This window comes from Rattus norvegicus, chromosome 9 (genome assembly GCF_021556685.1).
Source record: "Rattus norvegicus strain SHRSP/BbbUtx chromosome 9, alternate assembly SHRSP_T2T, whole genome shotgun sequence".
NCBI classification, from domain to species: Eukaryota; Metazoa; Chordata; class Mammalia; order Rodentia; family Muridae; genus Rattus; species Rattus norvegicus.
The window spans coordinates 31,146,051-31,173,768 of NC_141542.1; the positions used below are offsets into that span (position 1 = coordinate 31,146,051).

Consider the following 27,718-nt stretch of genomic DNA (forward strand, 5'->3'; position numbering starts at 1 on the left):
TAAATTGTTGAAATAAACTGGCAAATGAAATGGAAAGTTAGGAGTAACTGATAGGAATTATTCCATGACAATAATCTCCCCTCCAGCTCTCTCTAGGGTCTTTGTATCTCCTCCTATGCTGAGCAAGAATTGTACCATTGATTTACAGCCCAGGCCAACTCTCATCATTTGAGCTACAAAGAAATGGCTTTCTCTATCATCATGTAAGTATATAGACAAGTTCTTCATTTCACACGTCTCAAAGTCAGACATGCTCTGCACCCATATATTTGTCACTTAAAGGTTAGGAAAGACAATGGGGCCAAAGGGTGAAAAAGGTCATCACATCAAGAGCATCCTCGAGGCTTGGCACAGCGAATACTCGATAATTACTTGTGTAAATGGTCAGTGAATTAGGAGTCGCCAGGTTAAAACTATGCAATCCTACACAATCTTTTCAGTGTGCTAATGTAAACGTAACAAAAGCACAGAGGTGCTCGCATCAGATTTTCTGATACTCACCTCAGCAGAATTGTGGTACTGAATGAAGGTTGCAGAAATGGCATGGCTGAAGGGATCCCCTGCCTTAGATACCATATCTTGCCTCACAAGAAGAGCCAGATCCACCAACTGAAGAGCAAAGTAACAGATAAAGTCACACGGTGGAAATAACCGTCAGTGTTGGAGAAGAGGCACTCAGTAGCTAACATGCTCAGAATGGTACTGATGCTGAGCACATCCACAGAGCATGAGCACAGCCTCTCACTGACTAGTAACGGAACCAACTCACAATCACAAATCAAATGTTTGAAAAACAAAACAAAAACAAAAACAAAAGACATGTGTGGGTTTCTAAGGGAGCAGTTTTCAAACTTCATTTTGTTATCAATACTAGTAATTTAAATACAGATTTCTGGGCTGTGAGCACTGAGAGTCTAGGCTATTCTAGGAGTCTCCATTCTCAAAAGGGGCTAACAGGCCCGGACCACCCTCAGAGTGAACTACACCTGGGGTGCCAAGATGCTATCTGCACATCTCAGGTGATCAGAGGCTTCACAGACTTGTTTCAAAGCTCAGAAATAAGCTGCTGAAGGAGTCCAGTGAGGATGTGAGAGTTCAACATGAATTCCGTAACAGTTAGGATACAGTTGAAGGGACAGATGTTTTAAATACATTTGTATTAATTCACTGAGAATTTCACACATGCAAACAATGGATTTAGTTCCTGTTCACTCCCAACTCTTCTAACTCCTCCCAGACAGATCTCATCCCCTCTCCCCCTCCCCGTTTGTGTTAATAACCCAGTCTCCTGGACGCGGGGCCACCCACTGGAGCATGCTTAATCTACTGGGATCATAACCTTAAAGAAAACCGATTCTCCCTTCTTTAGAAGTTGTCAATTGTCAATAACTCTTCAGGACTGGGTGGGGCATGTTAGCCCCTCCACACCTCAAGTTGGAATGTAAACCAGATTAAGTCTGTGCAGGTCTAGACAAAAGAGTCTTTAAATAATAATGCAAAATTACAAAAACAAATTAAAAGCTTACAGCCCCGAGAGCTAGTGATGTAAAGGAGCATAATTGGGTTAAATTCTAGAATTTATGTGTCTCAGAAGAAAACGTATGGGGTTCTCATTCCAGCTGGAGTAGCAGGTGGAATCAAAAAGCTGTCCATGGTCACGGGGTAGAACTCGGCAGGAGCGCTGCACTGACAGCTGAGGCTCATACCTGGGCCACTGTCTCATACGCCAGATATGCCAGGATCTCCATAGCTATAACATTGGGCTTTATCTCCATGCTGCTGCAGTCCAGCCAGTCGCGAAATTTGGATGCTTTTTTGGCTATTAATTCAAAAGAGAATGGAAAGTTTTAATTTTTAATATGTTTTAGCCTTCACATGACTGTCAGAAATTGGAAATATTTTTTCCTGAAAACTGCATAGAAGAAATAACACCCATAGAAGTAATGGTTAGAAAGATTTTAAACATCTAAATTTTTTAGTCCCAAGAAATCCAAGTTGGAACCCTTGGTTATGAAGCAATACAATGAATGGTTGCTTTCCACAGGTCGCTGACACTTGGATCTTTTCTCTCTGGTGGACGGCATGGTAGGACCTCGCGCCCTCTCTCTCACTTTGCTCTCTCCCTATGGTGGACGGCAGGTTTGCACCAGACCTTTTCACAGTGCATTCTTACAGTGCTTCAGAATATGTTATCATTGGCAACCAGAGTTTTAGTTGCCATTAGAGAAAAGCTGCTTTCTCCACATAACTTTTTCTTGTTGAAATAAAATTCTGGAAGGAAAAGTTGTGATGAAGGAAGACAGAGGAAGAAACTATATTCCCAATCCTTTTCAAAATGTTACTACTACTAAAATAGGCTCGAAATTGTGAACTAAGAATTAAACAAAGCATGGCTAGCCTGAGATAACCCATACTTATGCCTTTGCTGGCTATGGAGACATCCAGAATCTTAGGCCTGACTCCCCAAACCAAGCTTACTGCCCTTCTGGCCCCAGACTGCGAGCTGGTCTTCAGTCTGCTCCCCACCATTCCTCTTCCTTCACACCAATCCGGAACATCCATGGAAAAGGTACACTTCTCACATCGTTTATGGAAATGGCCACAAGTATTTCATGTGTGCACAGATTTCTCAGACCATGGTATAAGTTCTTTGTTAGCAGAGAATGTGCCTCAAATCCGTGGACACCTAATCGGACCATGCACATATGGAACTAGGCAGGACACGGTCCTTTCATGAAATGCCTGCAACTGCCCCAAAGTTAAGCAGAGTCTGACTGGACTTGCTTAGACATTACTAATCTAACTAGTAATTTAGAGGGAAAGGGACAGATAGTATACATTTTATTAGCTCTGTAAGGGAATCTTAAAAACAAAACCTTGATTATCCTGGGATGAATGTGGCCTTACTGGTCTGTAAAAGTCTCACCAATTCAGAGCATGGTGTTTGATTCTAGTCAGAATTCTCATGTATTCCACATACAGGAGAGTTTTCTTCTAAATAAATCACAGAGGACATGAAGCCCTGTTTTAATCCTCATGTCCTAAGCTGTCAAATGTGGCAGAATTATGATCATCCCTCTTAAAGCTATTTCTCTAAAGTACCAGTGTTCAGAGGCTCTGACACACAGCATTCCGTGCAGCCAGCTGGGATGGCTCACAAGTGCTTGTCCAGCATCTGCGGAACACTTCTCAAGTGCAGGTTGAGAGGCAGCAGTTTGGCAAGGTCAATAAAATGGACCTTGCTCCTCCATTGCCTCTGACACAGCACTAGGAACACAGAGGCACACGGTGACTACTTAAGCTACCTGCTTTTCAGGTAAGAGAAGGATCATTATTAGTTTTCAGCCCTGCCCCATGAGGGAGAGAATTAGCAATGTCTTTGCAAGAGTGGGAGTGCTCGGACTGTAGAGATCTAAGTGGCCACTGCTTTCCCAGGAAATAAAATTCCCGCTGTTAACAGACTAACCATATCTAGGGCACATTAACAAATGACTAAAAAAGTACTTTTTTAGTGACCCGCTAGCGTCCATTCTTTGCATTTTTTAACACCTGTCTGTCTGGTGGGGTATGGCTGTGTGTGTAATGTGCCTCAGTGTGCCTGGAGGTCAGCCAGTGTGCACAGCACCACTGAGCTTGGGGCCTGCTATGAACAGGTACTTGAGAAGGCAGCTCACAGCCCCTGAGTCCTGGAACTGACCAGGAGCGGACTGCAAAGAGCTGCACATTGCACCTGCACACGGATGCTCTCTGTTGTAGGAAACAGGTTCTCCCCCAGGTTCACAATGAGGCCTCCGTGGACACTGCAAGAGCAAATATTCTTAACGGACACAACCTTTTCCCCCACAGAAAAGAAAATTATGCATGATATGCTGCTTATTCTGTAATTTTATCAGAAGGAGAAACGATTATGTTCCACCTACTACGGTTTTTTTTTTATGTGTGTGATTAACACAACAGAAAAATAACAAAACCCAGTTTTCAAACGAAAGACGTATGACAAGACCAAGACCATCAGTGTCAGTGTGCAACAGTGCTTCCGTTTTTTCTTGTGAATTCAGTTTAAAATATGATTTAAAAAATAGTTCAACTGCACTAAATGCTACTTTATGAGCTGGAGATTTATGCTTATAAAATACTTGAATGCCGTATTTAAACTCCAAAATTACCATACAAAACCCTCTCATTTGCTGAATTGCCGTGATCTGAAGTGTCATTTACTTAATGCTTCACAGATGTCTCATGCCAAGTTGTTAGTCAGATTGGAAAATATATTTTGTTAGAAAAAAAAATCTTCCAAAACATGTTTTCTTATATTTTTCGATGCTGGCATGGGGCAGTGAGACTTGAACTGTGTCATTTATCTGCACTTCATGATCTAAAAGGCTGTTCTCATTTTCTTTTTCCAAGTCAAATACATGGTTATCGTGACCACACAGTTGCTTTTCATTTAAAGACATCATTGTTTCTATAACTTCTCAGAGCAGGGTCATGTGTGACTGTGTCACAGTTTTAAATGGACTCTTCATTGGGCTTTCTCTTTGACCTTTCCCCCAAGAGCTCTCGTCACCGCAGGGCTGATGCAGTCTGACCCACGGGTAGGGTCTCCAGCGCTTTTCCCCAGCTGCTGTTCAGTGACAGGAAGACCCTGGTTTCCCTGTGAGGTCACTCCCTTGGCAAAAGCACTGACTCACGGCTCTGGCCAGCACGTGGCACATGCTGCAGTAGGAGGCTAACGACAAAGAGAAGCACATGACTGAGATGTCACTGTGTGGTAACGTGAGTGTGCATAAAGGGAGTGTGGGGCTGATAATTAATATTGGGGGCTTTTAAATGTCATGGCTATTAAAGGTCACTATGGGCCAAGTGCAGACAGCAATACTGTATTTCAGTGAGCATGACTAAGAAATGGGAAACTGGAGTAAGAACAGTAAGAACCAGTTAGTGTTCTGACTACAGAGGCCATAAGAATAGTCCCACGCTTTCTCTGTGTGCAGAGGCTTTAGCTCTCCGGCCACTATCACCTGTATAACAAGGTCTTCGGGCCTCCCCCGCGCAGACGCTATTTCTGTAATGGCTGTAAGGATGCATGCACTGACTGCACCAGCTCCTAAGAAACAGAGAGCATGTCATGGTCTAGCACACATGCGTTCAAGAAATTAGATGTCTACTCACAGAAACTTAACTGTCGGCTTTCACAGAACTCTGCATACTGAGCCGAATCCATAGTTCGAGTCTGTCTTTCTGCTCTCTAATGGACAGAAGAAAAAAAAAAGAAATAAAAAATATAAAAAAACCCCCAAGTTTTAAAGAAATAGACTCTTAACATACATTTCCAGCATAGATATTTAGACTTTTTGTACCATTTTCTAGACCTTGATCTAAGAAAGCAGTCAAGAATGGTGGCAGACATGAAATATATTACATAATCGTGACAAACAGTCAGAGCTGTGCTGGGACAGAGCAGACAGTGTACAGAGGACCTGAACTTGGTTCCCAGTGCTCACATCTGGTGAATCATAACCAACTGTAATTCCAGCTTCAAGGGATCTGAGGCCCCCTTCTGGCCTCCGTTGGCTCCATGTTCATGTGCACACACATATAATTGAAAAGAAAATACAAATATTACAAAGTAAAAGCTGGCGGTTGTGAAGTTTATTTCTTTTGGAAATAAAACTTACAATACTTTCTTCTCTGTTGTTATTAAAGTTAAAACTCAAGGCCTTGCTTCCTTAGCTGACACACATCTGATGCTTTCTACTTATCCTTACAAACAAAAGCAAATACTGCAGGGAGGAGAAGGCAGACATCAGAACCATTGTCAGCTATCACCATCTACCTGCTTTACAGTTGTGTGTGGCGACATGAAATCAGGAGTCCATGCCTGAGATCCATATATCCATCCCCTCAGAATGTAGTGCCAGAGTTAACAGCCAGTCTTCTCGATTACAAAGAAAATAGGAGGAAAGGTAAACACAGCACAGCTCCTTTAATCTGCATCCTCAGATGATTCACAGCTTAGGCTAGCTGCACTCGTGGCTTTCTTGATCCAGTCCAGCAGATGTTTGCTCCTACACTGTCTCATAGAGGTAGCATAATTATACTTCACCCATGGTTTGGTGACCGCTTCCGCTTCCTTGGTAAGAGAAGCAGTTTGAGATGAGACAGCCTAGTACTTCTTGGAAGGGGATTCTGACCAAAAAATTATAATAAATATATATACACATACATACACACACGCACACACACATATATATCCCTGAGACTTTAATTTTTTCTGCAGTGGAAGGACTTTCTGTAAATGTTCTTTCTCACAGCTGTGAATGCCCTCAACATAGTGTTTTTTTTTTCCATCTTTATTAACTTGGGTATTTCTTATTTACATTTCAATTGTTATTCCCCTTCCCTGTTTCTGGGCCAACATCCCCCTAGCCCTTCCCCCTCCCCTTCTCTATGGGTGTTCCCCTCTGCATCCTCCCCCCATTACCGCCCTCCCCCCAACAATCACATTCACTGGGGGTTCAGTCTTGGCAGGACCAAGGGCTTCCCCTTCCACTGGTGCTCTTACTAGGCTATTCATTCCTACGTATGCAGTTGGAGTCCAGGGTCAGTCCATGTATACTCTTTAGGTAGTGGCTTAGTCCCTGGAAGCTCTAGTTGGTTGGCATTGTTGTTCATATGGGGTCTCAAGCCCCTTCAAGCTCTTTCAGTCCTTTCTGAACGGGGATCCCGTTCTCAGTTCAGTGGTTTAATGATGGCATTCGCCTATGAATTTGCTGTATTCTGGCTGTCTCTCAGGAGAGATCTACATCCGGTTCCTGTAGGCCTGCACTTCTTTGCTTCATCCATCTTATCTAGTTTGGTGGCTGTATATGTATGGGTCACATGTGGGGCAGGCTCTGAATGGGTGTTCCTTCTGCCTCTGTTCTAAACTTTGCCTCCCTATTCTCTCCCAAGGGTATTCTTGTTCCCCTTTTAAAGAAGGAGTGAAGCATTCGCATTTTGGCCATCCTTCTTGAGTTTCATGTGTTCTGTGCATCTAGGATAATTCAAGCATTTGGGCTAATATCCACTTATCAATGAGTGCATACCATGTGTGTTTTTCTGTGATTGGGATACCTCACTCAGGATGATATTTTCCAGTTCCCTCCATTTGCCTATGAATTTCATAAAGTCATTGTTTTCGATAGCTGAGTAATATGCCATACTGTAGATGTACCACATTTTCTGTATCCATTCCTCTGTTGAAGGGCATCTGGGTTCTTTCCAGCTTCTGGCTATTATAAATAAGGCTGCTATGAACATAGTGGAGCACGTGTCTTTTTTATATGTTGGGGCATCTTTTGGGTATATGCCCAAGAGAGGTATAGCTGGGTCCTCAGGTAGTTCGATGTACAATTTTATGAGGAACCTCCAGACTGATTTCCAGAATGGTTGTACCAGTCTGCAATTCCACCAACAATGGAGGAGTGTTCCTCTTTCTCCACATCCTCACCAGCATTTGCTATCACCTGAGTTTTTGATCTTAGCCATTCTCACTGGTGTGAGGTGAAATCTCAGGGTTGTTTTGATTTGCATTTCCCTTATGACTAAAGATGTTGAACATTTCTTTAGGTGTTTCTCAGCCATTCGGCATTCCTCAGCTGTGAATTCTTTGTTTAGCTCTGAAGTCCATTTTTTAATAGGGTTATTTGTCTCCCTGCAGTCTAAGATCGTGAGTTCTTTGTATATTTTGGATATAAGCCCTCTATCAGTTGTAGGATTGGTAAAGATCTTTTCCCAATCTGTTGGTTGTCGTTTTGTCCTAACCACAGTGTCCTTTGCCTTACAGAAGCTTTGCAGTTTTATGAGATCCCATTTGTTGAGTCTTTATGTTAGAGCATAAGCCAGTGGTGTTTTGTTCAGGAAATTTTCTCCAGTGCCCATGTGTTTGAGATGCTTCCCCACTTTTTCTTCTATTAGTTTGAGTGTATCTGGTTTGATGTGGAGGTCCTTGATCCACTTGGACTTAAGCTTTGTACAGGGTGATAAGCATGGATCGATCTACATTCTTCTACATGCTGACCTCCAGTTGAACCAGCACCATTTGTTGAAAATGCTATCTTTTTTCCATTGGATGGTTTTGGCTCCTTTGTCAAAAATCAAGTGATCATAGGTGTGTGGGTTCATTACTGGGTCTTCAATTCTATTCCACTGGTCTATCTGTCTGTCTCTGTACCAATACCATGCAATGTTTATCACTATTGCTCTGTAGTACTGCTTGAGTTCAGGGATAGTGATTCCCCCGGAAGTCCTTTTATTGTTGAGGATAGTTTTAGCTATCCTGGGTTTTTGTTATTCCAGATGAATTTGCAAATTGTTCTGTCTAACTCTCTGAAGAATTGGATTGGTATTTTGATGGGGATTGCATTGAATCTGTAGATCACTTTTGGTAAAATGGCCATTTTTACTATATTAATCCTGCCAATCCATGAGCATGGGAGATCTTTCCATCTTCTGAGGTCTTCTTCAATTTCTTTCTTCAGAGGCTTGAAGTTCTTATCATACAGATCTTTCACTTGCTTGGTTAAAGTCACACCGAGGTATTTTATATTATTTGGGACTGTTATGAAGGGTGTCTTTTCCTTAATATCCTTCTCGGCTTATTTCTCTTTTGTGTAGGGGAAGGCTACTGATTTATTTGAGTTAATTTTATACCCAGCCACTTTGCTGAAGGTGTTTATCAGGTTTAGTAGTTCTCTGGTGGAACTCTTGGGATCACTTAAATATACTATCATATCATCTGCAAATAGTGATATTTTGACCTCTTCTTTTCAAATCTGTATCCCTTTGATCTCCTTTTGTTGTCTGATTGCTCTGGCTAGACCTTCAAGAACTACATTGAATAAGTAGGGAGAGAGTGGGCAGCCTTGTCTAGTCCCTGATTTTAGTGGGATTGCTTCAGGTTTCTCTCCATTTAGTTTAATGTTAGCTACTGGTTTGCTGTATATGGCTTTTTACTATGTTTAGGTATGGGCCTTGAATTCCTATTCTTTCTAGGAAGGGGTGTTGAATTTTGTCAAATGCTTTCTCAGCATCTAATGAAATGATCACGTGGTTTTTATCTTTCAGTTTCTTTATATAATGGATTACATTGATGGTTTCCCGTATATTAAACCATCCCTGCATGCCTGGGATGAAGCCTACTTGATCATGGTGGATGATTAGTTTTGATGAGCTCTTGGATTCGGTTTGCCAGAATTTTATTGAGTATTTTTGTGTCGATATTCATAACAACATAGTGTTCTTAATGGCCACATCATTTTTTCTTTCTTGTCTGACATGAGTTGAATGGTCAGTTTGTCACCTGATGTGCTTCTCATTGTAGAAAAGACAGATCAGGTAGGGCGATGAAAAAGGGAGCACCTATTAGTAGGGTTCCTTAAGAACACTGTTCTTCTTGACTTCTCCTCCTCTCTTCTACCTTCTGACCCCTCCTCTCCTTTCTTCCTTTCTCTCCAACAATATATCCTCACAAACATGTGATCACAAATCTAGACTTTTCTTGATCATTTGCTTGCTTGGTTAAAGTGTCATTTCTGAGTATGCACCAGCAAGTATTTAACATAGGTAATACACACACACACACACACACACACACACACACACACACACACGATTTAGTTTCTCATATCTACTTATTTATTTCCACGTAGTGTGTGAATGGGCTGTGTGCTGGCACATACATGTCTGTAGTCATCAGCCAACAATTTTGGGTGCTGGTCTCAGGTATCTTCCACCTTTAGTTTGGGACAGTTATCTTCTGGAACGTCCCTTCACAGTTCCGGCTGGCTGACCCAGGCACTTACAAGGATTTGCCAGTTGCTACCTTCCATCCTGCCCTTGCTGGGATTACTGGCACACTAAACCAGGTCCAGCCTTTCTCTGGGTACTGGGATTTGAATGCAGGTCCTCACACTTGCATGGCAGTAACTTGCCAAATGAGCCATCTCCCTAGCCACTGGCCTCTTGTTTTACTGTGATATGACTCAATCAATAACTGTTTGCCGATGGAAAATAAAATGCAAACACGTATTTATGCTTATTTAAAACTCCTCATACTGATAACACCATACCATTCATATGTATTTATGTAAGCATGTGTATGTGTGCCTCTGTGTGTAATTACATTTAGAACCTCTCAAGTTTGAGTTTCTAAGTCCTGGAAACATACCTGGCACATACCATAAGCAATGAGCAGTCAGAATGAACAAATACTACACTTCTATTCCGCGGGTCAGGTATGTACCTGGCCTGCAGTAGCAGGACTCCTGTACTTTCTGCTTTGCTACCCTGGAACCAGCCATCACATTCCTCCAACACAGGAGTAGACAGCACTTGAACAAAGACACGACAGTGCTAAAGGAATTACTCATACTTCTCTTCTACCTAATACTTTTCTTTTTGCTCACAATCAAGATTTTGCTTCGCTATATATGCTAAGATAGTTCGGGCATCTGCAATTAGGACTTCTAGCCTTTTAAAGTAAGGAGAAGTTATCCTAAGAGATTAAGGTTGCCAGGGTGGCCAGCTTTAACTAAATGAAGTGTGTGGCAGTTGGGAGAGTCTGCCCCTGCAAAGCCTATCATCCCAGGCCATTTGAAAGATGTTCACAGAATGTGAAGGGCTTTATGTCATCACAGCCAGCATCTTCCTTCCAGGCACCCTCTCCAGTGCTTCTTCCTTCTGTGCAGCTCATCTTAGTTCTTTTCAGCTCCTTTAGCATGTAACCTCTGAGCTGTGCAGCACCAGGAAGCTGGCTCTAGGGCACTCACAGGAAACCATTATCCAGTGCCTAGCACACAGGAACCACTCATGCAGGGTGGCTGATTCCAGGAAACATTCATTGGCATGGTATGGTAGCTACCAGCAGCTTAATGTGTACTTGCTCAAGGCTCTTCATTTTAAAGATAAGCAAACTGAGGTTGGAAGAGATTTGACAGAAGGACCTGATATTTACGTTATCAGAGCTCTTTTAGATTATACTAAAATTTTAACCCAGCACCCTTATGCAATGATTCATGGCCAGGAATTTCAAGAATTATGACCAAATCATGTGAATTTTAGGACAGGGTAAGCAGATTTTAAAATGAAGTTCTACTTAAAAGAACCAAGAGACTACATTAAATAGTCATGGCTCTTATTTTTTTGTGGTGCCCAAATTGTACTTCCCCTCTGCCTCTCTTCAGATACCAGCACATTCTACAGTGTACACTGATGGACCTTTTCTAATCCCAGGAACAAAGAACTTTCTGGGAAAACTTATTCAGTCTAGTACAACATGATTGAAATTACAATGTCTAATCTACAGAGAAAACACAACCTCTAAGAAAAGCCCAAAACAAAACAAAACTCAAAAAACCCCACCAAAAACCAAAAGAGTAAACCCAGCAGTTTAAAAACCTTTCTTACAAATGAAAACACTGAGGCAGAGAAGCTAAAGGTAAGAGTTAATAGAGACAGAGTGAGAAGTGAAGTTTGGCTCCTAAGGTGTCAACTCAAGCAAAAACATTTCCTAGAAAGAGTGACCTGTGTACATCGTGAGAACCACAGCAGGAACTATTCTCCCTCCATGTTCTGGCTTCTTCTGAACAAAGTGTCAAACAGCAAACTTAATTTTAAACGTGTCTCTTTAAAGGGGACCTTTCAAGTTCATCTGATTATTCAATATGGTCACAAACCTGGAATTTAAAAAAAGCCTACTTTGCCCTGGTGTGCTCACAAACCTGTGATCCAATGCTTGTGAGGCTAAGGCAGGAGGATCATATATTGAATATGATAAAATCCTCTCTAAAAAAAAATGAAGCAACTGCCCACTCTGAACTATACTGAACCAAACCAAACCAAACCAACTGAACCATACCAACCAACCCAATTCAACCCAACCCAACCCAACCCCACCTTCATGTTTTTAAGACTATGAGAAGGGCAAGTCCCCAATAAGTATGGACGAACCATGGTTACTGGCTCAGCTCAGCATTTACCCACACAGGCCTTCTCAATTACACAGGTTCCTTTGAGCTCAGACAGCCACATAAGCACACGTTCATCTGCAGATGACTCAAGCTCCAGTTCCATATATGACTTGATTTCCTTGGGTATTGTTAAGAACATCGATCCCCAACATTCGGAAAAATACACAACACAGTCACGTTTTCTTCAGTCACAGCTTGCTGGTACACCTACACAATGAAGTAAGAGCCTATTTGCAAAGCACTGCCTTTGAAGTCATTATTGGTGGACTCCTCTAATGGTTATGTTACTAGTCACCCATTTTATTACCAAGGACTTTTGGCCTGTCCTGGCTACTGTATAATGAACTGTGAAGGAAGAGTCCCATGTTGGATCCTACTACCTAAATGAAAACAGGAAAAGCATAAAGGTCTGCAGCTTACCCATTCTATGTAGAATTGTTGTTGGTGCTGTTGTTTTCAGTATCTTGAACACAACAGACTCTCAGTACTTAGCTGTTAATTTGAGTTTTCAGTGGTTTATTTCAGAGCAGAGCTGCCTGCGTCTCTGAAACGCACCTGCGGCAGCACACAGATCTGGGTGACTTACGCAGCATGCAGCTCTCACATTCTCCACGTGCTTTCACTGAAGCATGCCCAAAGGTTACCCAAGCTATGTGCTGGCAAATCTCCCAGAAGCTTCTCAACACACATATCATCTATTTTCCTTGAATAACTCAGAATCACAGAACATAACTTTGCAACCCAGGTAAAAGTTTATCTGCTCTCACTTGTACCTTCAAAACAATCATTTAAAAATACTCCAATTTTGATTGCTTTTAGGACTTTCATAACTGAGAGTGAAGCCCTTACACAGAATGGAAAGAATCATGTTCATGATAATCTCCTCACATCGGATCAGACGAGATAATGAACCTGCAAAGCCCACTCAGTGGCTGGTGGGAGAACTCAACACGACAATATGTGACCTATGGGACCTTGGCAGAAAGATAGAAAGCAGTAACGCACACCCAATACTGAAGAAATGTTCCTTATATCAGTTTGTAAGGTAATGTCTAACAAGCAGGCATGTATATCAGTAGCTACAGAGAAACCTCAGAAGCCTAGTGTGTGTGCCCATGAAAACACACACACACACACACACACACACACACACACACACACACACACACACACAGAGTCATTCTGCCTGCTGTGCCAGCTTGTAACTGAGAAGGTTGCCTACCACATCAAGTGAGACTCCCTCCAAACACATGGCCAGAGTTCTTCCTCTATTCGTTTCACAGAACACTCACCTCTTTGCAGTGAATGGCTTGTTGCACCCACAACCTATCCTGGGGATGGCTACATTATATAAAACATAACAAAAAGGCCCTGGTATACGGAATGCCCTGGAGTAGCCCTTCCTTCATCCACAGACTGAGTTCACAGCTCTGCCTATTAGGCTAAATCAAATACAAATGGCTACCCGCAGCCCCTGCCCAGTCTAAACTTGATCTGCCTCTGGACCACTCCTACCTAGGTATATGCTTCTTGAATTACAACCAGAAAAAAGGTTGGGATTTTTGTTGTTTGTTTATATTGTTTTAAATTAGCCTCTCACATGTAGACAATGCTAGCCTGGAGTATCTGCCTGTGCTCTAGAGCACAAGGATTATAGTTATGTACCACCATGTCTAGTCATCAAAAGACAGACAAAATGAAATAAATAAAAACAAGTTTAGAAGAAAATATTTGCTTTGAAGTAATTCTGCTTGACTTACGGAAGTCATAAACTGTACACCTGCACACACACACACCCACACCACACACACACACCACACACACACACACACACACCACACACACAGATACACAGACACACACGCACACACACAGATACACACACATGCACACACGTACACACCACACACACCCACACACACCACACACACACACACCCACACACCCACACACACACCACACACACCACACACACACACACCACACACACACAGATACACAGACACACAGACACACACACACACACACACGCACATACACACACACACGCGCACACACACAGATACACACACATGCACACACGCACACACACAGATACACACACATGCACACACGTACACACCACACACACCCACACACACCACACACACACGCCCACACACACCCACACCCACACACCCACACACACACCACACACACCACACACACACACACCACACACACACAGATACACAGACACACAGACACACACACACACGCACATACACACACACATGCGCACACACACAGATACACACACATGCACACACACACACACACACACACACACACACACACACACACACTTAGAGAGCCAATTTGCAGTATGAAAAGATGACAGTCTTAGAACCAAGAGTTGACTCTATTTTGGCTCACAGTTTCCATAGAATAAGAAGAATACAATGCATTTCTATTTCATGGCCTGTTTAAAAAACACAGCAATGGTTTCTAGTGGTATTAATTTATTTACCCAGAATGGCTTTTATAATATAGCAATTTTATGTGTACAGGCATTAGGAGTGAATTAGAGCATCGAGTGCAGTTTCCTCCAGGAGCAGCTATGCACTCGGGGCATCAGTAGATCCAGGATGACAGCAATGGAAGTGAGTGAGTGAGCGAGCACAGAGCAGCACTGAGTCACACGGAGAGCATCTGTCCTTTACATAACTCAGTCCTTTAGCTGGACTTTCTTTTTCTTTCTTTCTTTCTTTTTTTTTGGCCTATCCATGTGGATTGAAAAAGATTACTCCATCTGACTAAAAGAATTTTTATTTTTCTACGTATTTTAACCTATGGAGAATGAACATAAATTGGTTATATAATGAAAAGTCACAGATACAACTATCAAAAGGATGTACTGAAAATATCTGTTTAAAGTTTTTCATTTGAGTTTATTAGGTAAGCAAGTAGTGAAGAAAATTAGATACACAGTAAAGGATTTCTTTTCCGGGACAAAATGTCCTTTTTAATGAAAGGTTATTATTAAAACAAAACACAACTTAAGTCCACCCATACTTTGTTGTAAATCCACATTTAGTGTTAGTATTAATTTTATTACTATTCCTGAAGTTGTAACATGATGTGGAATAATCAAGCTGACAAAATAAAATTCATGTAAATGTCCGTCCGGCTCTTTAAAGCAGCAGTAGGAGAAAGGTCCCTTTTCTGAATGAGGTGCTGTGACTTCTATTTGTGGTTTTCTTTTTTTCAGGAGGAGGTGTTTGCATCACAAGGATGAATCCTAGCTAAGTTACAGGAGATCTTCTCTGGTAGCATAACTGGAGGGTGTCTGAAGTTTACAGGTTGTCAGACAGGCTGCCATGGTTAGTTCTCGGAAGGCAGACATGAAAAGGACACCTTTGGGTGCTTGCAGGTTTCTGCCTGGATGGTATGCATAGGGCTCACTGAATGAGTGTGGCTCTAGGTGACTGTCCAGGCTCAGCTGACTGAGACCAAGCTCTCCAGCAGGACAATGGGCACACTGGGTTGCTTCGGGTGGGCTACTGCTGCCGTCTGAAAGGCCAATGTCCTTCAGACCTTCCCAAGAGGAAAGGATGTGTCAGTTCAGCGCGCTTCTCATCGCTTACCTCAAAGAGAAACCTTAAACGAGTGGGGCTGTCAGACCACTGAGCAGCAAATCCGAAGCACCCATGCTTTAAACAATCAGAGAAGCCCAGGCAGCATGCCTACAATTCTAGTGATCAGGCTGCTAAAGCAGAAAGGCTGAACTAAGTGTGGGGCTGGACTGGGCTACAGAGTGAATCTCAAGCCAGCCTGGGCTACGGAATAAGACCCTGTCTGACAAAACAAACACAAATAAACATAACACAAAATTAACAACACAAAATCAAATAAACCCTAAGATCCAGGATAAAATTGCTCCCAGCCCTCCCCTGCCCACAAATGATCAACTATAAATAGAAGGCTGACAAAGTCTATGACATTGTACTCTGCTGAAGAAATGATGTCACCAGAACAGGGGAGTGAATTCTCCAGGCAATGGATCACAGAGGACAGAGAGGCTTTACAACCTGATAGCACTTGAGACCAGGAGCAAACCAGATCAAGCTAAACTTTATCCCCCCCAGGAATAAACACTTGTAGCCATTTTGAAGCTAACCTTTCTCTCCTCCGTCAGCTGAGTTGTTCCATGAGTCAGATGAGCGAGCTCATCAGCAGGCACATGAGGCCCAGCCGGCTGTAAGCACGAGTTGACAAGAACAAAAGAAAGAAACGATTTTCTGATACACTGAGACTTAGTCATAGGAACAACGAGAAAATGACGGTTTTCACCAAACATAACTTCCCTGAAAACAGAGCAGTAAGCAAAGGATCAAAAGTACTTTTGTGTCAAATACGAGAAAGAAAATTTCCAAATATTAACAGAAAAAGCAGAAATGTTCACATGATCAGAAAACTCAGTAGTTTTAGTACTATTTAACATAGTTATCTTAAAAATCTACGAATACATTTCAAAACACTGGTGTGTGTTCCTGTGTGCACATACATGTGCATGTATGCTTAGAGGTTCAAGCATTGGTATTCTTCCTCAAGCAACATCTACCATTTTCTTTTTTGAGACAAGGTCTCTCACTAGACAGGAGCTCAACAAGTAGGTTAGGCTGGCTGGCGGGAAGCCCGAGGAGTCACCTGTCTGCCTTCTCTGCATCAGCACCATAAACTTCCTCTCGTTTTATGTGAACTCTGGAGATCAAACTTAGGTCCTCTTGCTTCAAGGCAAGGTCTTTACCAATGAAGCTATCTCTTCAGATCTCAGGGCAGTTTCCAGAGTGCAGGAGCCATGCCTGGATAAGTGGGAGCTCATGCCTTTGGATGAGCAAGTCTGCTGGGGACTGATGCTATACAGAAGCCCTGGCTCTGTTTTTAGATCCACTCTAGGTACTTCCAGAAACACAAGCACAATGACCGCCTCTGAGGCTTCAAAGAATGCAGAGCAGCAAAATCCTCTGGAATCATAAATGTAAAACCCATAATTATGGTTATTTAACAAAATGGGTTCTGTTAAGATAGTTGATGATGAAATCCCCATTCTCTTAGATGTCAGTGCCCAAATTTTATTCAACTTTTACTTATGAGTAAATGTATTATAACTGTTATTTGATTAAATGTCAGTGGCCATTAGGCAACTCTTAGGTAAGAAGGCTTAACCACTGTGCCCAGAGGGTGTAGAAGGGATTACAAAGAGAAATGAAGAGAGGATTGTTTTAGTAGCTGGGTAACAGTGAGGCAACGTTGCACCTTAATAAAGTAACCACAGACGCTTTACAAAAAGCAAGAGCAGCTTTGGCAGGAAGAGGAAGAGCTCAGAGGTGGGAAGAGGGTGAAGTCAAATGAGAAGGGTCGCAGCAGGGAACAGCAGCTGACCGGATTGCAGCCTCACTTCAGCCTCTCAACAACCACCCCAGTGAGGATGAGCAGCCATTGTTATTTCTCCTCCACACTTGAAACCAGCGCTTCTTATGGCTTTCAATAAGGAACTATTTTGAAATAATTTTAGATGTACAGAATAATTATAAAGTAGCACTGAGTTCCTACAGACTGCTGGCCCAGTCTGATGACTCCAAATGCACTGTATTAGTTACATTTCTGTTGCTGCGGCAAACATCATAACCAAAGCTATGCCAGGGAGAAATGGTTGATTCTGGCTCAGGGTCCCAGGGGTAGAGTACCTAACGGTAGGAATGGCATGGCATGTTGGCAGGAGAAGGAAGCTGGCTGTATCTCGTCTGTACAAAGGAAGCAGACAGAAAGCACTGGAAAGGGGCAAGGGTAACCTCGAGGGCTGCCCCTAGGAAGGTACCATCTCCAACAAGACTCTGCCTCCTAATGCTTCCACAGCCTCTCTAAACATCGTAACTAATGGTGGAGCAGGGTTCAAATGCATGAGTCTATGGGGGCCATTCTCATTAAAGCACCACACATACCCGAGCTGATCACGTGACTTATAGAGGATAAAATCTGTTTAGTACTTGCACGAGAGTGTCTTTGCATCAAGACATACTGATGGAAAGAACTAAACCCTACTGTATAGTGAGTGATGGGCTACGAGGCTAGGCTACCAGATCCTAGAAAATTCCTTCTTCAGACAAGAAGGCACTTTTTATCTCATCAACCAAAATCACCCAGAACCTACTGCAAATTCATATCCTATGTTGCAACTGTAGAGGCTTAAAAGACTTGAAATAATCTTAGAAAATCACACCTGAAATGTTATTTAGTGGCTTCAAGAAGAAACTGGCTTTTGTTTCAGTATAATGGGAGACCTTCCCAAATCTAAGCAACAGATAATTTTAATAAGACCTAGAAATGTACTTGTAAATGAGCATATAGTTTAATAAAAATGGAGAATGCTGTGGAATTACCAGAGAGGTGCTCACACATCACGTGCTTGCACGCAATCACAGCGTCATCTATTGAAAGCAGAGATAGTACTTTCTAAGTCATTTTCTGAAGGGCTGGTAATCACTCTTACGTATTCCTGTAGGTTGATGTCACACGCTGTAAGTTGTATTTCTGGTTCTAGTCCTCTGCAGTGAGGATTATCTACTGTATCATATCAGGCATGCCAGACATAAGCGAAGTGAGCATGCCCCAGTACACTGCACGCTCGCCTCTGTATAGTGTCATCTAGAGAAAAATGCAGCCCGGATGGCACTTATTTTCTATGGCACAGATTTTAATTTCATAAGTAGCAGGGTGGATACTTTGATTAAAAAAAAAACTCAATAAAAATAAAGACCTAAAATCAAATCCATTCCTCTATTTTCTTCCGGAACTTAGGAGGCAGGATACCCCGTAATAAATACTGATGATTTCTTCAGTCTTTTGATGTCAGTGAGTCTTCAGGAACAAAACTTCTCAAATTAACATCTCTTAGGCAGAGACTCATTAAGACATTAACACTTGTCTGTGGTTTTGATTTGAAAATCAGAGCCCGTGATGAGGTATTCCTTCAGTATAAAACTAGACTTAATTTGTCAATTATCTGAGAAAGCATTACTTAAAGGGGGAAGTCAGTGTCCTGGAGGAGGGATGGAGTAGGACTTGGCAATGGACAGTGAGAATACAAGGAAAAGGGTCCAGTGGCTGCCGTGAGGCCTTTCTACAGCTTCCTCCACACATCTAGATGTCAGCACAGAAAGGTGTGTTTCACATTTGACAAACCATGAGTTTGCTTCCTGCATAAATTATGAACAGTGTGAGACAGATCCAGATTCTCTGGTGTCAGGCAACATGGGGTTTGGGCATTTTGGAACAATTTACCTTCCCAAGGATACATTTTTATTTTAAAATTAAACCAGGTCTACTTGAAAATGACTTATTTCCTAGTAGTAGGTATATTCTAACTTACCAAGATAGGGTTTTTCTAGTTGAGAGCATTAGAAAAACAACTTACACTGCACGCTCGCCTCTGTATAAACTAACCCTAACTAACAGTTGCTTAGGCAAGAGAGAAGTTCATCTTTCCTCACATAAATGAATACTAGTGATAGCCTTCAGACTTGACACAACCACACACTGAGGTCATCAAAGCCTCAGGCTCCTCCAGTGCTGGCTTTGACGTTCTAAGCTATGGCCTTGTCTTTGTGATTCATAATAGCCTTCCAGCCTTCACACTCAAATAAGTCAGAGGTAAGAAGGGGAGAGACTGACTGCACTTCCCCATCTTTAAAGAGACTAACTTACTGAGAAGTGTAAGATCTACCAATGAACAGTATGGGAGCTACCATGTGAATCATAGAAGCCAAATAATGTAGTTGGCCCTTCTAAGTAGGCAAAAGTCACGTTGCAGCTTTTTAGCAATTAATCTCATTAGAGAAAAGTTTGCCTAGACTACTCAAGTAGACTCCACTCTCTGCAAACCAGAGTGGAGAAGCTTGAAGCATGGTGAGCACAGGAGAGAGACCCTTGGCCAACAAGTAACCACAGATGTTTGTCAATCCTATTGGCTTCCTTCAGGGCAGTGCACCCGCAGTGACTCCAGGTCGGGGAGAGGTTGGAGAGTACGAGGAGAGACTGACTTTCTGATTTTACAAACATGATCATGAGAAAAAAAGGAAGATGAATAAAACAAACAAACAAACAAACAAACAAACAAACAAACAGACAAACAGACAGACAGCCGCACTGGATTCCTCTGAGGAGCACACTAGATCTGGCGTGTCTGTAACACTACAGAAAACACTCTATAGGAAGAGGAAAGATTGAAGCTGACAAATGAAGATGGATTGGAGGGTGCAGACTCTTGGCTAACAGGAAAATTAAATTTAAGTCTGCAGAGAAATCAGTACAGTATTTAAATATTTGCTAGAGTAGCACAGTATTTAGTACATTTGAAGAAAACATCTTCCTGAAAATGTGGTTTAGTCCTTACATGGGATAATTTTTCAAGACAAAGAACTTGGTGGAGGCACATTCTACTTTCTTCATGCTCTGTGGGCTTTAGTTGGAGTTTTTATTTATGCTCACAAGCCATATTACTTTAAGTCTAATATCCTACCCCTTGCAACTTTTCAAAGTAAATTACAGTTGTAATATAAAAGCCATTTTTTTAAAAAAAATAAAATACTTATATCTCAAGATCAACACTTTGTGTGTGTGTGTGTGTGTGTGTGTGTGTGTGTGTGTGTACATGCTTGTGTGTTGGTCTGTTGTAGTATGTAGTTCAGGCACTGTCTCCCTTGCTGCCTCCCATTCTGAAACTTACAATACAGTCACTGAGGTTGAAGAGATACGGCATGACCTTGCCTTCCACCCACACTGCCAGGTCAAACAGAGGCCATTTCCTGAACCTTTAGACTGAATACAGAGCTGGCCTGCTTCTCTCAAGGTGATGACACTAAGGACTTGAACTGCTTGTGGTGTGTTATCTAGCCTCCAGATACAGAACAAAAACACATGGTGGTTCATTAGGTGAGCAACATGAGGCCAACCAACACAGAGAGAAAAACAGAGTTTTGGTTTTTTTTTTTAATTCCGTTTCTTTTCAAGTGTTGCTAAAATTATTTCCTTGGTGTTTCAGATTCTGAGGCCCCAGCACCTCTATTTCCATCTTTAGGATGCATAGAAGCCACAGATTCTCATAAGAAGTTTTTAAAACAATGTTATCAAATAATGCATCACTCAGAGGTAGAATACTTAATAAAGCTTTATGTGATCTGCAGCCGCTAACATGAATCCATGCTTCTGCTCACACAATCAGCACAGAGGTAACGTCTCTCGACATTCTCTGAGTCTTTTCCATATGTAATGAATATTGTACTATGTAATGGTAGCACAACTGACACATCCCTTTTAATTTGCACATGGTAGCTGCCATCTGGACACTGTCAGAACACTGAATACACATTATATAATCACTTAAATATGATGGCCAAGTTCTTTACTCAGGAGGAAATCCAATCTCTTAAATAACCTTTAAGCAATCAGCAGGAAGTACCAGGTTTTATTTAGTAAAATTACCTCTAATACCAGAAGTGTTCTGTTTCTGAATAAAACATGCTTGATCATGGTAGACGTCTACCTACTCCATAAAGAGCTATTCAGTTTCTATGACCTCAGACTATATCTAGTATATGCAGGCACAGGAAAGGCCATGACTAATTAAGACAGTTTTGGGGCTGGAGAGATGGCTCTCTTAGTAAAGTGTCCAATAAGCAAGCAGGAGGACCCAAGTTCAGATCCGCACACACACAGAAAACCAGTACTCTTCCTGAGACACACATGGCTGTACCCATTGCTGGTGGATTGGAGTGAGACCTGCCAGATACATGAAGCTTACTGATCAGCCCGTCTAGATTACGGGCTTCAGGTCCAGTGAGAGATCCTATTTCAAAACATGAGGTGGAGAGCAACTAAGGCAGGAGACAAAGGATATCAGTTTCTGCCCTTCACATGCACATTCACATGCAAGCATGTGGTTGGTTTTCCAGAGGACACAGGCTCTGTTCCCAGAAACTACATGAAAGCTAATAACCATGTATGTACTATAACACCAGGGAAGCTAGTACCCTCTTCTAGGCTCCTCATACAGCTTCATACATGTGTCTCTCTCACACACACACAGAAGCATGTACATGAATAAATGTACACTTTAAAAATGCTGACTATTAGTTTTTAAAATGCGTGAGTTCTTGGGGCAGATTTACAGTTCCAGGCCCACAGTTCCTCCTGTGGAGCAGGCCTTAAAGCCAGTCGTTACCTACACCACATGCATGCTAGTATTGTATCCCTGAGTGAGCGGGGGTGTGTGTGTGTGTACCTGTGTGTGTGTGCGTGTGTGTGTGTATGTGTGTGTGTGTGTGTGTTGTGTGTGTGTGCAAGAGAGAGGGAGAGAGAGAGAGAGAGAGAGAGAGAGAGAGAGAGAGAGAGAGAGAGAGAGAGAGAGAGAATGAGAATTTTGTCATTCTTTGACAAGGACTAGCATTAGGCAAAAATTCTGAAAACATCATTTGTCCTTGTAATAGTCTCAACTTTCTGTTCCTGCACTGCTTGGATGAGTTCTACAGACAGCATGAATTTTGGTAAAGACTGTGTTCAACTATTGAAAAGAACACTGGTGATCTGGTAGAGTTTTCATAGTTTCCTGTCAATGTGAAAACAACCTCTTAGCAATACTGCATTCTGATTTCTGTTTTCTCCATGCTCCAGAGCAGATCAGTGAGCTTGTTATAAATTGTCCCTGCCTTTTCCTCTTTGGGGTACAGAGAGAGAGTGGTAATGAGGGGAGGGTGGGGAGGGGAACAACCATACAGAAGGGGAGGGGGAGGGATTAGGGGAATGTTGGCCAGGAAACTGGGAAAGGTAATAACTATTGAAATGTAAATAAGAAATACCCAATTTAATAAAGATGGAGAGAAAAAAAGAAGACTATTGTCAGAACGATACTGCTTATGGGGCTTCTGTTCAAGTTTTGTTCTGAGGACTTACTATCTGCCAGTGTTAAGCAGTAATAGATTTCTGAATTGTGGTTACATATTCAGTTATATATCCACATACACAGTCAGCCAACAAAAGACATAGGTCTCTATCACTGGCCAGTTAAATCGTATATATCTGAGGGCCTTCAAAAGAATAAAACAGAAGAATGAATGAATAATTTATTCCCCTTTAAGTAAATGTATATAGATAGATGAATTAACTTTCAAGTTATTTTTATGTGTTTTCTAGTCTGAACGAATAAAAGATAATCTTGTGAAAAAAAAGCAATACTTCTCTCTTCAAGTAGACACTAGAAAGAGCTCATAACATTTTAATAGCATGAAGCAGCAAAGCTGTTGATGTGCACATCCTCGTTATTGAAACTTAGTTACACTGATATCAGCACATATTAATTACACATAACAACGATCTTATTGTGACACTTTCATAACTGTATATATAGCATATTTTGACCATATTCAATTTTATGGCTTTGTGCTTTCCCATGCCCACTGAGGCCCCTTTCCCTTCCCAGCAGCCCCTTTTCTACTTTCTGTTTCATGGCTACAGTAACTGTATGAGTATACAGATTTGAGGATTTCTACAACATGGCCAAACACTGCCCCTAGTAACTAATCATAAAGGCTATATTAGTAATGGGAGCAATGATGGCGGCAATATGGCTTTTAATCATAATTGATTCTCATGGTCTGTTAGTGGAGTGCATGAGGCAGACAAATGAAGTAAATACTCTTTATTGCTAACTATTCAGAGTAGGTTCCTGGGCAAAAATAACCACAGTCGGCCTATTGCTCTTCTGAACAATGGACTCTGCCAATTAAAGCTGGAACTGGTGCCTGGCATTGCCAACAGACGTATTTGGGCCAATGCAAGTCAACATCTAAGTGGTGTGGGAAGGTAAATTGATGACACCTTTAGCTAAGCAAACAGAACTACTAAGACTCCAACAGGAAGTCAGCCACACAATGACAGCCTTTCACAACTGCAGGGTAGGCAGAGATGGTGAGGAGAGCCCTGAGAACAAGCTCGCAGAGGAGTGTGTACCTTGTAGCCACAGCCTTTTATAACCTTGTGTTATTCAGAAGGGACTGGCTTTCTATATTTGGAAACTACATTTTAAAAAACTGAACAAACAGATAACAGTATCTGCATAGCCCACTGCTTAGTGTGGCAAATCCTCAGTCTGAACATAAAGTCTCCAAATGGCAATGCTGTTTAGGGAGGCTGTGGCCCCGTTAGGATCGAGGTGCAGTAACTGGGCCACAGTGGGATAGGTTTCCAGTAGAGCCAGGCTCTACTTCTAGGCAAATTCTTTGTGTCTGTGCCCACCAGCATATTATTAAGCCATCTCGTCCTCACAGCCATGGACAGAAGCTGGTTCAGCCACCATGTCTTCTGTGATGCAATTGAGAGCCCAAGGGAATCCTTCCCATTGGGCATTCTATTGCAGTGATGAGAAAAATAATTGATAACTCACTAAAGGCACAGCTATGTTATCACGATACATGGACAAACACTGAAGGCTTTGGTGTTTGGATGTGTGCATGCTCACGGGAAGCTCATCTGGCAAGTCAACTAGTGGAACACTAGGGGCTCTCCTGGAATTCATTATCTACTGACAATCTGAGCACATGCTGCCAGATGAATGCACATGTGCTGTGCTGGATCACATGTTGTACAAGTGTAAGTGAGCCCTGGCAGAGCATGTGAGAGAGGAGGGTGAAGAAGGTGGGAGATGGAGATGGAAAGGTTGCTTGAGCGGGTTCTTAATGTGTACTTGTAGCATGCTAAAAGGCTCTCCTGTAGAAAAGGGAGAATGGGAAAATGCAGTGGCTGACAGGATCTCACCTGCTTTTAAATCAATACCATGAAAAGTGTCAGACATATCCATTAACACAATGGAACAGCCTAGTCACTAATACGCTTCCAGTTGAACTCATGTGGCTGATTTTAAGTGAGGGCTGTGATGGTCTGGAAATAAAGCTGATGTCTACTCTCAGGTTGCTCTGTGTGACTTACCAGGAAGTAGTGGTAAGAACTGGACGGAAGGTAGGTAGGTCCTCAGGACTACCTCAGCATAGGGGCAAAGAGAGGGGTGGTCTGTACTGAATAAGCTATGATTTGATAATCCACTACACAACCCGGGCACTGAGATCGAAACCTTGCCATAAAATAGACTTACTTTCCTATTTAGAAATACTAACTCAGAGATTAAACCACTGAAGATAAATAAAAGCCAGACTATAGAACAACAATCTGCCCACCTACTGTGGGGAATGTAGGTCAAGGAGAAAGAATAGGGGAAATATAATCCACAAAATATTCAAGGCAAAAATATGCTGGTTATTACAGCAACCACAATCTGAGAACTATAAACACTAAATGTAAATTAGTGGTAAATCCTGTGGCAATCTTAAATTCAATGATATTTTAAAACTCTTCTCTGCCAAGGTGTTTTATAAACAAGTTGGTGGACTGATCTCTAAGAGAAGCATTTCATTAAAAAAACAAATTAGAATTACTTGAGACAGAAAATATTGGTTCTAAAAATTGTAATTGAACAGTGTAATCAGTTACGTGCTTAGCAAACATTGATGCAGAAGTCAGCCCAACAGGCAGCAAGGCCTGCACACGCGTGGGCCCTGCACGATGAGAAGCTTGTAGTGGGGGGAGTGCTGGCTTCTGTCTGTACCTGACACCTGACTGTGTCTCGTCTGTGAGGTGGGGGAAGGAGAAGGAACAGCCTGTCCCTGTCCAAGTCCACACTAGAAAGTATTCTTTCACCAAGAAGAAGGACCCTTGTTACTGCTACGTGCCTTCTGACGTTGTTAGCAAACAGAAGATGCACACTTTCAGTCTCAAGGCTGCTGCTGGCCATTTTGCTCCTGGAGGACTTAGAAAAGAGGCAGGAGACACTGGGAGTGGTACTGACCCAGAGTCTTTACTTCAGCCCAGGCATTTCATTGAAAACTTAGATTTTACATTATCATTATATTATTATTATTAATTGTTATTATCATTATATATGTATATGTTCATTCATGTGCTACGCTGTGCATGTGGCGGGCAGAGGACAACTTGGGAGTCCATCGTCCCCTGGAAGAGGTAGCAGGCATGTTTACCTGTCTAGCCATCACACTGGCCTCAGCCCCAGATTCATTTGACAGATATAGCACCAATAACAAAATTTAAGTCACTCCTTTTGTGATTTATATTTCTTCCATATTAAAATCATAGCATCTTTACAGAAAACTTTTAATAGAGTCTATTTCTTTTGAAAAATTCACATTATATATGAGCATTGAAAACACCCTTGCAGAGTCTCAGAAGAGAAGGCCCTAAGGTTTTGCTACCGCGTTGTAACTGTATTCCAAGACAGCAATCTCTCCCCTTCGACGTGCCAGTGTACCTGTTGACATCATGAGCAGCAGAATCTTTCAGAAAGCCTGTTTGAAAAACAAAAGCCTAAAAAAATCCTTTTACACACTCAAATTGATATTTAATTACTCTATTTTTTAAAGTTCTTATTTTATAGAAAATTATACAGTATTCCTTGGGATTCTTTATTAAAATGCACCTATAAAGTCAAGAGACACCTGGAATGTTTTACTCCAGATAATGACCCATTTTGGCACCTGTGTCATGATCCCTGACCTGTGTCACACATTTAGGACTTAGGGGAGTAAAGAAATGTTAACATACCTGGCAGGGCAAACTGAATTCTGTCTTCTGCTTTTCTTTAATAAAACCTTTATAGTTCTATATTCTTTTTATCATGTAAGGCAAATTCAATGTTATCTTATCAAGGTCTTACAATTCCTAGTGGTGTTCTTACCAAGACCACAGGCAATTACATTAATTTGATGAATCACACTGGAAGTGAGTGGGGCAGTTACAAGGCTGAGTGTCCACATCTAGGGTCACAGGATGCTGTCCTTCCTGCCCTCCGCGTTTGGGACACTTCGCATCTCTCTCTGTCTTCTTGCTGACATGAAGCCTGTTGCACATAACATTTTCTTGGAGCACTTGCAGACTGTCTGTACTCACCCATGTTCTGACAGTTACTAGGAGGAGATACTAGTGCTTTTTAATCAATGTCTACCTTTATTAGTTTTGATGCTTTTAAATTTGAATATCGAGGTTTACCTAAACAAAAAGTTGACATTCCCTATACAACATGGTAATTTTTAACCCCTGACTCTAGCAAGGGTTTCCTTTATTGGTTAGTGTTCCCTGAACTCTGGCAAATGAAAGTGGCAAGAGTTGGGATTCTGAAATTGAATGGAAAGAACTCTGTTAGTATGCTCATATCCATATGAATGTCAGATAAACTTAGATATTTATTACAATTTTTTCTTCATCCAAATCAACTGGTTATGTCTGCACGTCTCTGGCTGGCGTCCTCTGCACTACTGCTCCACCTGAAGGCACTGGAGTGGAAGATGGGCATTTTCTACCGACCGCATCTTCATTGTTAGAGGCACCTTTTACTAACATTCTTCCATTGTTCCATCGTTATGAAGCTTTTCTCCCTCAGTCCCCTTTCCTACAATGCTAACAACTGGATCTGTCTCTTTACTGCAGAGTGTTCTTTAAAATATCAAGTAAAATAGATTTCTAGTCCTACAAATGTAATAAATGGATATAAACATAATACATATACATGCACACCTAAACATGCATGCACTTATTCATACAGACTAGAA

General features: G+C 41.8%; 1 protein-coding gene across 39 annotated transcripts in view; it reads right to left on the reverse strand.

Annotated features, from left to right (window-relative positions):
* Supt3h (SPT3 homolog, SAGA and STAGA complex component) overlaps positions 1-27,718 on the reverse strand; it is a 335,078-nt gene that overhangs the window by 70,776 nt on the left and 236,584 nt on the right. For 25 of the 39 annotated variants that reach the window (XR_015628923.1, XM_087567690.1, XM_087567689.1 and 22 more), the window contains 3 exon segments: positions 5,173-5,248; positions 1,707-1,819; positions 502-609 (listed from right to left, as the gene is read on the reverse strand). The exons of 11 other annotated variants lie outside the window; for them this stretch is intronic. Coding sequence is in view for 26 of the 28 variants with exons in the window: in XM_087567690.1 (XP_087423816.1) it covers positions 502-609; positions 1,707-1,819; positions 5,173-5,248 (297 nt within the window). In the remaining 2 variants the exon portion in view is untranslated. 39 annotated transcript variants of the gene reach the window in all.